At 34.7% G+C, this 13,184-nt stretch overlaps 3 protein-coding genes across 4 annotated transcripts in view; 2 read left to right on the forward strand and 1 right to left on the reverse strand.

Annotated features, from left to right (window-relative positions):
• The window catches only part of ASPP (Ankyrin-repeat, SH3-domain, and Proline-rich-region containing Protein), a 275,934-nt gene that overhangs the window by 219,761 nt on the left and 42,989 nt on the right, over positions 1-13,184 (reverse strand). The window lies entirely within an intron of this gene.
• LOC128674201 (trypsin, alkaline C-like) lies at positions 4,000-10,567 on the forward strand. The gene is made up of 5 exons (XM_053752621.2): positions 4,000-4,148; positions 4,353-4,521; positions 5,047-5,302; positions 5,408-5,676; positions 10,483-10,567. The coding sequence occupies exons 1-5, from the start codon at positions 4,106-4,108 to the stop codon at positions 10,535-10,537; spliced, it is 792 nt and encodes a 263-aa protein (XP_053608596.1). The 5' UTR covers positions 4,000-4,105; the 3' UTR covers positions 10,538-10,567.
• On the forward strand, positions 5,698-10,567 carry LOC128674197 (uncharacterized). Its single transcript, XM_064436281.1, has one exon. It carries the CDS (start codon positions 6,663-6,665, stop codon positions 7,857-7,859), a length of 1,197 nt encoding a protein of 398 aa, XP_064292351.1. The 5' UTR covers positions 5,698-6,662; the 3' UTR covers positions 7,860-10,567.

The following is a 13,184-nucleotide window of genomic DNA, read 5'->3' on the forward strand; positions in this document are numbered from 1 at the left end:
ACATGACATGAGTGATCACATTCACATAGCAGTAGGTAGGTAAATCAGTACAATGTTTCTGTGTGTTTCAGAGTTACAACGAATAACGATTCACATTTGTTTCTCAGGTAATTTAATCTAACATCGTGATCTAACTTTGATAAAAATGTAACCATCATATAGACAATTTAATAGATAAGTAAACAAATTTCCAAGCTTGAATTCAAATAAGCTGGAGTAAAAAACGGTCTCATAGCAAAGGAACACATAGATTTTTAATGTATGCCTACTCGTGTAGATAATTGAGGAAATCGCTAAGGTTGACCCAAGGCCATTAGCGAGGCAAAAACTGGGGTCAAGACACCCGTGAGTCACTCGAAAAAGTTCCAACAAATTGTGATAACACTTGAGATTGTTTTTGTAACTAACGCCCAATCGAAAAGCAATTTTCATACTATCACTATCTGGCCACATAGTGTTAGAAAAAGATAGCAATGGCTTAGGTATATTGTTGAGAGTTTCATTCTGAATATTTATTCTTATTAAATTATTTAAATATTATCTCATTTATGCTGCTTGATGGATGCAAAAGGTCATGATCACACTATGTTTTTCAATATTAGACGAAACCTTAGATAGAACGGAGTTTGCTCAGAGCAAGACACGATCTTTTCTAATAATATATCATTTATTTTAACATCTATTGATCTATCTATCTATCAACATAAATAGTGATATTGCAACTACTGGCCATTTGCACATCTATGTCTGTAAATGATATTTTTATCTAGCATTTTTATAGCTTATTCTGAAATAAATATGTACTTAGATTGCCTTGGTAGTCATGATTACTAAATTAGAGTTCCGTACCGATATTTTGCCGTATATCATGTTACTGGGCTGAATGGACGCTGTTTTTTCACTTAGCTGAATGAACTGTATACCGCATCACGTTTGGCCGAATCAACGTTTGATATCATTCAAATTTACAGAAAGAACCATATATCGAATCGTATTAATGAAATGCAAGTTTCGCAAAATATTTTTTTAAATGTTTTTGACAATCGGGACTTGCTAAATTATACCTTTCTTGGTTAAATTAAGTGTGTAGATTCTGAATTTAGGAATTATGGTGGAAAAAAGACTCACATACACAAACATAACCTTGAGACGTGTAAGATGACACTCGAGTGCGTTTAAATGATGGAAGCATATAATGACCGTGACCTTGATAGAAGCTCAGAAACTTAATGCCAAGTCGGTTTGCCTTGAATGTACTAACAATGGTAAGTAGATCTCACGTTTATGATACCGAATTAGTACAGTTTTGTTATGTGCTATTTTATGTTTTGTTTATTGCGTAAAGAGATTTATTAGATTCTAAAAGTTAATCAAAAGAATCTCGAGACACGGTTCACTCTTGATTAACTTTTAGAATCAGTCTACTTTCTTATTTTTACATATTATAAAAATAAATTCCTCTGCTTGTTTGTTCGTGATAAATTCAAACACTACGTATTTTAATGAGGTTTCTTCACCAATAGATAGTGTGATTCCTGAGGGAGGTTGAATAACTTATTATCATTTTACCCGAACGAAGCCGGGACGGGCCGCTAGTACTAAATAATAAAATGTATCTATAACCTGTCTTCATATTCTGTGTGAAAGTCGCCGATTTGATTTGCATTTATGATCATTGTTGGTGGATATTAGATGGTGATGCATCACGTCCATTCGTGAACACTAATGCACCGTGGTGTACCGTACATTTGTATTGATATACATGTTCCCGTAGAATCAGATGATGAACTCTATAAGTGGACGCATTATGTACGTGTGGTTGTAATCCATTTTCATATGATTTGCCGGGCTTTAATGGGTTATGAGTTCAGAAGTAATAATAATGAATTTAGTGGCCGAGAAAATTGATCATTTCTCCTGTTCTCTGAGTGAATTCAAAGTATACATAAGTAATGTAAAATGCTAACCGGTCGTATTAGAATACGTTTTCTGTAAGGGAAGGTTAAGTTTGGGTAAATAAATAAATAATTACCTCCAAACTGCTTTTCAGTATGATAAATTACAGCTACGTAAGAAATAAATTCTAAACAAATAAACAGTAGTTACTACCAAAAACATATTGCTAGCTTTTGCCCGCGACTTCGCCCGCGTCAATTTCCCACGAGAACATTCCGGGATGAAATCCTATGTCATTATCCGTAGTTCAAACTATGTGTATGCAAAATTTCACAAAAATTGGGTAAGCAGATGTGAAGAAGTAACAAACAAAATTACTTTCGCATTTATAATATTAGTTGGGATGGAATAATATTTTTATCTCACTATTGATAGGTCAGTAGGCGGTTCCAAAGTTTATATAATATTATATAAGTAAAATAATATAATATAATAATAAGATATTCAAACTATGAACCGGTCCACGGAGGCTCACAATATCTTGATTTGGAAGGCCACGTGCAAACATTTTAATTGATGATATGCGGAAGACAAAAACATTCCGATGGAATTTTGGGTTCTGTAGTCATTAATCAAGATTATTTTAAATTATTATTAATAATTTAGATGAAATATATTAAGTGTCCGTTTTATACTGTTGTAATAAGATTCTCTTTCTCAAATATTTTTTTTACTAAGTCTCCTATTTATAAGTCTTATATCTACACTGTTATGTTAACACTGTTACATAAATGAATAAATAAAAATTTGTTTAATTTAGTTGACTTCGTTCCACAATATCTATAGAAGAACCTCTTCTTGTTGAGTCGGATCTCTGTAGAAGTAGTAGAATTCTAGTGTGTTTTTAACATTGTTTTTTTATTTTTGTTACATTTGTGAAAATTTAAGCATTATGGAATTTTATAATAAGTCGTAGTACTTAGAACTTCGAAGTCACAAACATCAAATATAAACAGGTTGGTTGTACGGAACCTGAGAATGCTTGAATGGCACTCATGCTTGATCAGTTTTTTCAAGTTTCTGTATAGTAAACTATTCTTCGAAAACTAATAAATAAATAAAATAGTTTTATTAGCGAATTTTAGATAACGCTTGTGGTCGTTTGCGAAATCGTAAACATACATACATGGTGTTCTAAATTTTTATGTTATCGTAATTTTTATATAATGGATTAGTCAATAATAGCTTGCTTAAATGTGATAAATAAATATAAATAAATAAATATATATTAGGACAAATCACACAGATTGAGCTAGCTCCAAAGTAAGTTCGAAACTTGTGTTATTTATTTATCAATTTATGTACACAAAAACTAAAAATTGAAATTACATTATAAAAATGAGTACAAGGGAGCTTATTTATACTTATTTCAAATGAAATCTCTTTCAGTAGACCCGTGAGAGGAGATGTGGTACATAGAGGCAGACTGGCGTGTGCATAAAATAAATTTAAAAAAGAAAAAAGAATGAAAAGAAAACGAAAATTTATTTATTTTGTGTTATGGGATAAACTGATGATACTCTCTTTTATTACTTCTTTGCAAGGTAAATGGAAACTTTGAATAAACATTTGACTCTAATTTATTTCATAATGAAGATCTTTTTAAACTTCATAAAGCACATTTTTTGTATTAATACTATACATACAAGTCACTTTTTAAATAGCAGAGTTTTGGCTAGGATTTGTATGATGAAATTGAACTGAATACGAAAACAAATAAAAAAGATGTTTTTTTTCTATTTGACGACGGAAACCTGGAAATTAAAAACAATAAATGGACAGTAACAAAAATAAAATTAATTTGTACTAACATAGTCTATAGCAGTACCTACTAACAAATTATGAGTCACCGTTACTTAAATAAATAAAAATTCATTCATTCAAAAATGCCAATCTCCTTCCGGTAATAAAAGGACAGGACTCCAATCAATAAAATTGTGAATGTTATCTTAAGTATTTAATCTCCAATAGATATCCTCAAGAGATACTTAGAATCAGAACTTTATCTTAATTAGTGTATTTGGGTATTCCAAAATATTGTTTAATTTTGTGAAATAAGGGGGATTAAGAGATTTAATTTGTACTATAAAAACGGAAGCTGGCAAATTTTTTTCATTCACTTGAATCTGATCGAATCAACTGTTATATCATGCGTGGTCTGGTTTTGTTAACGCTTGTGAGTGCAGCCATAGGTACGTGTTTTTACTTTCTTTACGAGTATATATTATATTTTTGATATTTCCTCGACAATTTATCCTCTGCTATCGATTGTACCTCCACATACGATACGATACTTGCCTTTCTTTTAACTAACCCATAAATGCTCTTCGTGGCTTTCCTTGTCCGTGCTTCAACTTTTCCTTCAATCAAAAATTTGTTATGTCTCTTATTTTCAGCGGCCCCTGAGCGCATCGCCAGGATCGTCGGCGGCGATGCAACCACCATCGACCAGTACCCGTACATGAGCAACATGCTGTATCACTTGATTGGAGCCTGGTGGACGCAGTGGTGTGGCGGATCGCTCATCACTCCAACATCTGTCCTCTCGGCGGCTCATTGCTATTAGTATGTACTTCATATTGTTTTCAATACTCTTCAACGAATTTACAATTAGATTGTCCCATGAAAGAAATTTTTCATCGTATAGAAATATATGATTTATATGAAGACGTGTCGTGTAAGGTAGCCAATCATTACGTCTTTTTATTGTCTCTATTGCTTTGAGTAACAAGTATTGTACCAAGGCCATAGCTTTGTCATGGTAATAAATCATTCCGAGTGAAGAAGTTTAGAGTAAAGGAGGCAAGAAGTCTATTGTTTGTGTTCATCTTCATTCGCGTCAACCACCAGGCTGATGTCTTGTGAATGCAGTGGAGTCGGGAATCTCTCATTATTTCTGTTCTCTCATTGCTACATTATTTCGGCCACTTATGAAATTGTGGAATACAACTTACCCAAACTATCTAAAATGTATACTTTCTAATTCATGGAAGAATCATAAAATGGCTACTAAGTAGACGAAGAAGAAGAAGTCGAAGGAACTTTAATCATTTCTCTTTTAAAATATACTTCATACCTAATTATCTCTAGTGAAGATTTACCAACCCAGTGGCAAGTCCGTCTTGGCTCGAGTTTCGCCTCTAGTGGCGGACAAGTGATCCCGGTCTCCGCTCTAGTTCTACATGCCCAGTATGATCATAATATGAGGGAACATGACGTGGCTATAGTCAAGTTGTCTTCCGCCGCTGTTCTGTCATCACTCGTCGCCACCGCCCGCATCCCTGGCCCCGAATACATCCTGGCTGATAACACTGTTGTCACTTATATCGGATGGGGTGATTTATGGGTAAGAATCTTTATTTCCTATTTCAAATCAAATTTAAACAATCTTTAATTTTCGAGTGATAATTGGAAGTTGAATTGTTTTTATGCTCTGTTTTCCTTTCAATAGTTTAATGGTGTGCATGCTGAGCAGCTTCAACGTGTCCACGTGGATGTCATCAACCAGGCACTTTGCGCTGAACGTTATGCCTACCTCAGGACCCTACCCGGGTTTCAGCACTGGCCCGTTGTTACCCCAGAGATGATATGCGGTGGTATCCTTAATACTGGAGGGAAAGACGCTTGCCACGGTGACTCTGGAGGTCCCTTAGCCCACGACTCAGACGTGATCGTCGGTATCACCTCCTGGGGCTTTCAATGTGCCCATCCCTTCTACCCTGGTGTGAGGTTAGACTAAGTACCTATTTAATCTTCTATTATGTTAATCTTTGTACCACCTATATAATTGTGTTATTCCTTCAAATATAGTAGTATTATTCGAGCATTCACTCGTTTCATTTACCTGACTACGTCACACCCTTATATGGCGACCCTGCCTATGGAATCTTCCACCGCGCCGCGAATTTGAGACGTTACTCGTGTAATCGTTAATAAGGACAATGGAAAAGTACCAGTTCTATCTTTGTTTCGGACTAAACGCTAGTGTACACGTGAATAAAAAATTTCACAAAAATAATGGGCTCCCCACAGTCTAAAGAAGAAACCCTGGTCATCCAGAATGCTGCGGCTGGCGATAATAAAGCAACTACAGAACAAATTCGCTTTCATATGAGCACCACAAATATTATCCTGTGTGTTATCCTGTTAATTATACTGTGTGGCGTGCTGTTCTTCATATATCGACTATATAGAAAATGCCATAGAAAATGGATTGTTAAGGAGATAAATCGGGCGACTATAAGAAGATCACTTTTCCGGCGACAGTTGGAAGACCTTAACCCACCCCAAAAAATCTATTCAAAAGAAATGGTGTAAAAAATAAATAAAAATAAAAGTGCATAAATATATTTCAAAAGTGAAAATTTATTATATAAAAATAAATATTAAAAAAAAAAAAAAAAAAAGTGAAAATAATAAAATACAATAATCTACTTAAAAAAAAAAAAAAAAGTATCTTAAATATATAATCAAATATCCTAATAATAATTTTATGTACGAGATATAGGTCACCGGTAAGGAATGCAGCGACTTTCCATATACGGACGGACGGATGATGCACTGTGACTGAACTTTGGACTTGATAGTGTTAATTGTAATCGCGATTATATTTTAAAGTCTATTTTTATTTATTTTTTAATGTGTTATGTTCTTTATGTGCACAGGTACAAGAATATTTTACTCTACGTTATGGTGGTAAGTGACTAATGGAAACTATTATATCATTGTATGAGGAATTAAAGAAAATTAGAGTATATTTAATTAAATTAGGAGCCAGTCGAAGAACGGAAAAAGTGTTAGTAAACAAATTAAATGAGATTAATGCAATCTATGAGAAATATGAGACGTGGCTGATAGGTTTTGAAGAAAAACTTAAGAGAAAATATTATAGTTCGGATGATATTATATTAATCAAAAATTATTGTAGTCGATTTTTAGAGTTACATGAAAATATTTTAGTGTTGTGTAATAGTGATAAGCCGAAGTCATCGTTCAACATGAATTCTTTTGATTTAAAAACGGCGTTAAATCTTTTACCTATTATGACAAATGAGGAGTCGAGTACAAAACAGTTGATTGATAACATTGAATATTATAATACTTTATTGAAAGAAGATACATGTAAACAAAATTTAATTAATTTCGTATTAAAAAGTAGGCTTTCTCCTGAAGCTAAGTTAAAATTAAAATCAAAATATGAATCAGTTAATGAGTTAATTATTGATATGAGAAATGTATTATTGTGTAAGAAAGCTGCAACGGCAATACAAAATAAATTACAAAAAATTAGACAAAATGACTTGTCAATTGCTGACTATGGTAAAGAAATAACGGAACTATTTGTTGATTTAACGATAACGCAAGCTGACGGGAATGATCAATGCTATAAAATATTAAAACCTATTAATGAAAAAATGGCTGTTAAGCAATTTGCTGACGGCTTGCGTAATCGTCGACTTAGTACGATTATTTCTGCCAGGAATTATAGTTCACTTAAAGATGCTGTACAGGCAGCCCAAGATGAAGAAGTATCAATTCCTTCAACATCTGGAGAAATCATGGGTATGTACAAGAAACCATACCATAATAAATATTTCAACAATGGTTCAAATTATTATAGAAGCTGGCGTGGAGGACGTTGCCGCTATCCTGTACATAGAGGAAGAGCTCGAGGACAGCAAGCAGCTCATCTAGCTTCTCGAGGACAAGGGTCACGAGGTCAGTACACGCGAGGAAGTAGCGGAGGTCCACAGCAGAGAGGTAAATTTTTTAATTCAACTAGAGGAAATCAAGGGATGCGTAATAATCGTAATATTCATTTAATGCATGGTAATGATAATAATAATTTCGAAAAATTTGAAGAGTCAGAACTTTCTTTGAATCAGTTTTTTCGTGAGGAATAGTGAAAAATTTATTTTAGCCAGTGATAGTAATTGTTATATTTCTTTACTTTCATCATCATGTAATAATTATAACAAAAAATATTTTTTAGTAGATTCTGGAGCATCAATATCGGCATGTACGTATAAACATGCTATAGAATGTAACATTCCAATCCATAAGGAGAATGTAACAGTCAACGGTTTAGGTGGAAGTGTACAAGCAATAGGATACTTATTTTTACCATTAACTTTTAATAATGAAACATTCAATCATAAGTTTTTTGTTTTTCAAAATTTACCAATTAAAGGAAGTGGAATTTTAGGCCGTGATTTTTTAAATAGATGCAAAGCTCAATTAGACTTCAGTAAAAATACTTTGACATTATTTATTAATTCGAAAATTACTTTACCTTTAATAAATACATGTAATGTTATTTTTGAGATCCCAGCTAGAAGCGAGTCAATACATTTTATACATACGGACATTAATGAAGATTGTGTCATATTATCTCAAGAAATAAAACATGGTATATTTTTAGCAAGTTCCATATGTTCACCAAAAGATGGATTGATTCCTGTTAGAATACTTAATGTTACTGAAAATGATGTTCAACTCACAGAAATAAATCCAAAAATTGATAAAGTTAGTAACTATAATATTTGTGAATTTGAAAAGTCAACGACCGATTCAAATAGAGTGAAAAAACTTTTCTCATTAATGAAATTGCAACATTTAAATATTGAGGAACAAAAAACTATTGAGAACATTTGCGCTAAATATTCAGATATATTTTACCTCCCTGGTGATAAATTAAGTACTACTGATGTATACACACATACTATTTCTGTCAAACCTAATACAAATCCAATCTTCTCAAAACAATATCGTTTGCCATACTCTCAAAAGGACGAAATTAAACGCCAAATTGATAAAATGTTAGAGAAAGGGATAATTGAACCTAGCAAGAGCGATTGGTCTAGTCCAATACTGTTAGTACCTAAAAAATCAGATTCAACAGGAGACAAAAAATGGAGGCTTGTCGTAGATTATAGGAAATTGAATAATCAGATTGAAGACGATAAATTCCCACTACCAGATATTACTGAAATTCTGGACTCGTTGTCAGGTAGCATTTATTTCACACATTTAGACTTGCATCAAGGATACTATAATGTTAATTTAGATGAAAACAGTAGAAAATTTACAGCTTTCCATTCAGGACAGTATCAGATGACACGTATGCCAATGGGACTTAAAACTAGCCCAAGTTCATTTTCCAGAATGATTACATTGGCAATGGCTGGTCTAAATTATGAAAAATGTCTAATTTATTTAGATGACTTAATTGTTTTTGGCCGTAATTTAACAATTCATAATAAAAATTTACAAGATGTTTTTGAAAGATTACGTCAGGTCAATTTAAAATTGAACCCAGTAAAATGCGATTTTCTTAAAAAAGAAATTTTGTATTTAGGTCATGTGATTTCTAATGAAGGTATAATGCCGGATCCTGCAAAAATATCTGCAGTACAAAATTATCCAGTTCCTACAAATTCAGACGAAGTAAAAAGATTTGTAGCTTTCACGAATTACTATAGAAAATTCATACCAAAATTTGCAGAAATCGCATATCCTTTAAATAAATTAACTAGAAAAGGCGTACCATTTGAATGGAATACCGAAAGTCAAAACTCTTTTGAAAAACTAAAAGAACTACTAATAAGCCCACCTGTGTTACAGTATCCCGATTTTTCGGAACAAAATAAATTTATAGTACAAACTGATGCTTCAAATAATGCTATAGGAGCAATTTTATCAAACAAAAATGGACGACCAATAGCTTATGCTAGTAGGAGCTTAAATAAAGGTGAAAAGAATTATCCAGTGATAGAAAAAGAATTGCTAGCAATAGTATGGGCTGTGAAGTATTTTCGTCCATATTTATATGGACGCCCATTTAAAATACTGACAGACCATAAACCACTAGTATACTTGTTCAATATGAGAGATCCTTCGAGTAGGCTCATGAAATTTAGAATCATATTAGAGGAATATAATTTTGAAGTAGAATATGTTAAAGGTTCTGAAAATGCAGCTGCAGATGCATTGTCTAGAATCACATTAAATGATTTAAAAGAAATGCACGAAAGTGTTATTAATGTTATGACAAGAGCGGGCGCAAGAAAATTAAATAAACTAGATTCATCGGTAGATATGGATGCTTTAGACTTGAGGCCTGATCAACCAAAGGTCGTAAGTACCCATATAAGACCGAAAGAATCAGTAGAATTAAAACTTATTGATATTAAGGGACTAAAACAATTTAAAAAATAGGGAATTATCACAAAAGAAAATAAAATATTATGCTATATTGAAAGTAAAAGAACAATTTATGTGAAATTTCTAGATTCTCAATCACAAATGACGCGAGGCGAATTTGTGAGAGATTTAGATAATTTTTGTAATTTATTAAAGTTAGAAGAAATATACATATTAAAGAGTAAAGATAATGAAATTTTTATAGAAAAATTATTAGATAAAATCAAAAACGATAAGAATAGGTCCGGACCGCGTATATGTATTTTAAGTAATGTAAAAAGAATTGAGAATAAACATGATAGAAAAATAATTTTAAATGATTTTTGGTGTCAACGCTAGAGTTTCTTCTTACACTGATTGGATTGTCGCTAATGCCTAGGTAATAGGTAATAAATAATAGTTGCATAAATAGTTCGTTTTATTAACTACTAGTGGCCTGTGTAGCTTTACTTGGGTAAAAATACAATGAATTATAAACCTACCTTCCTGAGGACTATTGGTGATTGGTGAAAACCGTATGAGAATTCGTACAGTAGTTTTTTAGTTTTATGCGAACAAACAGAGAGGCAGACTTTATTTTATAATATGTAAGAATAGGGAGGTATAGTCCCCCCCGACGGGTTCCCATCTTGTCGCGATGGTGGGGCTTAGTAACCGGGGGGGGCTGGTCTGACACAACCAGCCACCCCGGTGAACCAAGAGAAACCCAAGGCCCAGAGACTTTGGTGGGTGCTCTGGGCCTGGTGGACGGTCCCCTCGGTGTACTACCGATGCCATATGCCATTGGCTGGTGACCCGCCACCAGCCTTTGGATGTAAAAACTAGAAGGGACCAGAGGTGGGGTCGCGGGGGTTTGTCCTCCGCGACCACAGCGCGGCCGTGGCGCTGAACACGGTGCGGTTGGGCCGCAGGGGAAGAGGAGAGTCGGTATGTCTCTCGACGATCCCCTTGTCCTCTGCGGCCGAAGGGTGGCTGCCTCTGTATCGGGCGCAATATGTGGGTGTTACCTGCCTATCACCTATTGCGCCCGTACAGAGGCAGACTTGAGTGCCCTGTGGCACCCAGGATTTTGTTGTCACACTGGTCCTGAAGGGACCAGCGGTCGGTGATGCCTGCTCCCCCCGTCAGCTTTCTGACTGGTGTGCGGAGTGGGCTTGATGGTCCACGCCACGCTCGCGTGGCGTAAAGGGCGGGTGGTTAGTACTTGTGCTTGCTGCCCGCCCAGGTCGGGGCCGAAAGGTCGGCCGGGGGGGCGTCGCGGTGAAATGCCTAGCGACCCCGTGACGTCCCCCATAACGGCAGCGTGAAAACGCCCCAGGGGTTTAATGGGTAGGCTGGGCCGACTAGCGGCCCAGGAGTCCCACACTCAGTGCGTAACAAGCATTCCCCTGTATAAACAAAAAAACAAAGGGAGGTATAGTCTGAATTAAAATGAGAGTATCTTCTAACCCAACGCAACGGTCATTCCATCGCGGGCGGAAACGATTTGAAAATGTTGGTTCACATTTTTACAATATACGACAACCTACAGACTGCATGCAGCGATCTCTATTTGCTGTAATTGCATTGGTTGAACATGAAACTTATTTTCACTGGAAATGAAATTAACAACGATTTTCTTAGTTACATTGGCAATTTATTTTATAGCACCGTCATGATGGTCATCATTAAGGTGTCATTTTAAACCATTATTGCCTTTTCAGAAATATCCAACCCAAATATGTCTCGGGAAATGCGTTTTATTTACTTTAATGATTGCTTCTTAATATAAAAGTTATAACACATCTAGAATGTTCTCCCATCCATGTCGCAATCATCGCAAATCCATTCTAACTACATGCAACGTAAATCTGTCAATACACAAATCGCGGTGTGACATCGACACTGCGGTTTGAGTTTAGATAAGTTAGGTTTAGTTTAGGTTTAGATAAGTCATACATCAAATGCCACCACCATCTATAAGTCACCTCTCTCTCATCTGATCTGAGCGATTTCCTGGTTGTTTTCACAATGTATGTGAAAACAACCAGGAAACAGAGCCCAGAGTCGAATTCGAAGCCCATTAGGGTCCGCTTGTCAAATTTGTTTTTGTTAACAGTTCGTTCTTAGTTAACTAGCATTTATCTTTTCTCATGACTATTATAATATTTAAGCATTTTTCTCCTCATTTGATTTCAAAATTACATTTTTCTTTATTTTTTCATTAACAAAACAAAATTTCATTACGACCGATAAATTTATCTATCTGTAACGGAGGCAAGTGCCTCAGCAGCAACATTAAAATGGCTGATGATTTCAAATAAAAAAAATCCACCTTCACGCTATAATATTTATTCGATTTACAAGCTGTAACGCAAATCAGGTCAAAACACTAATCCAGGTTTCCTAAGTAAATAAACCTACAATAACTGAATACTATAATCTAGCAATAGAGACAAGAAGGGGAAAGATGTTTGGCCACCTTATACGACAGGACAACTTTATGAAATATCTGATCTGATCTAACGGAAAAATCGAAGCAAGAAGAGGAAAAGGAAAGCCAAGAAGGGCAATCCTAGATGAAATAAAAGAGCCTCGATGGCTGAGGATAGAATAAGATGGAAAATGCTCCATCGACAAGAACAAAGTACTTAAATTAATTGATTGATTGATCTGAATACTCAGATATATTGCTATAAATTGTAATGTGGTACTTAGGTACGTTTTCAAATGCTAAACCAACGCTGGATAGTTCAATGACTCAACACATTACCTATTCATATGACAAAAGCATTTGGCTCCATAATTTGCCTTTACAATCATAATTCTAGTTTGAACAGTGTCGTGTACGGCCAGCTACATATCAAGTGACCCTGCGTGGCCTCTATGCGATGATAATAGTAATGGTTTTGTAATGAATAGAGTCAGACGATGTTGGTTGATTGTACTTTTGAATGTCATAATTTGTCAAGCAAATACGCTCATGACATGAGTCAATATGGGTATCGGATGTTGTTCGCGACTGAATGGTGTTTTGTATTGGGAAT

The sequence above is a fragment of the Plodia interpunctella genome, chromosome 12 (assembly GCF_027563975.2).
Source record: "Plodia interpunctella isolate USDA-ARS_2022_Savannah chromosome 12, ilPloInte3.2, whole genome shotgun sequence".
In the NCBI taxonomy this organism is placed as follows: Eukaryota; Metazoa; Arthropoda; class Insecta; order Lepidoptera; family Pyralidae; genus Plodia; species Plodia interpunctella.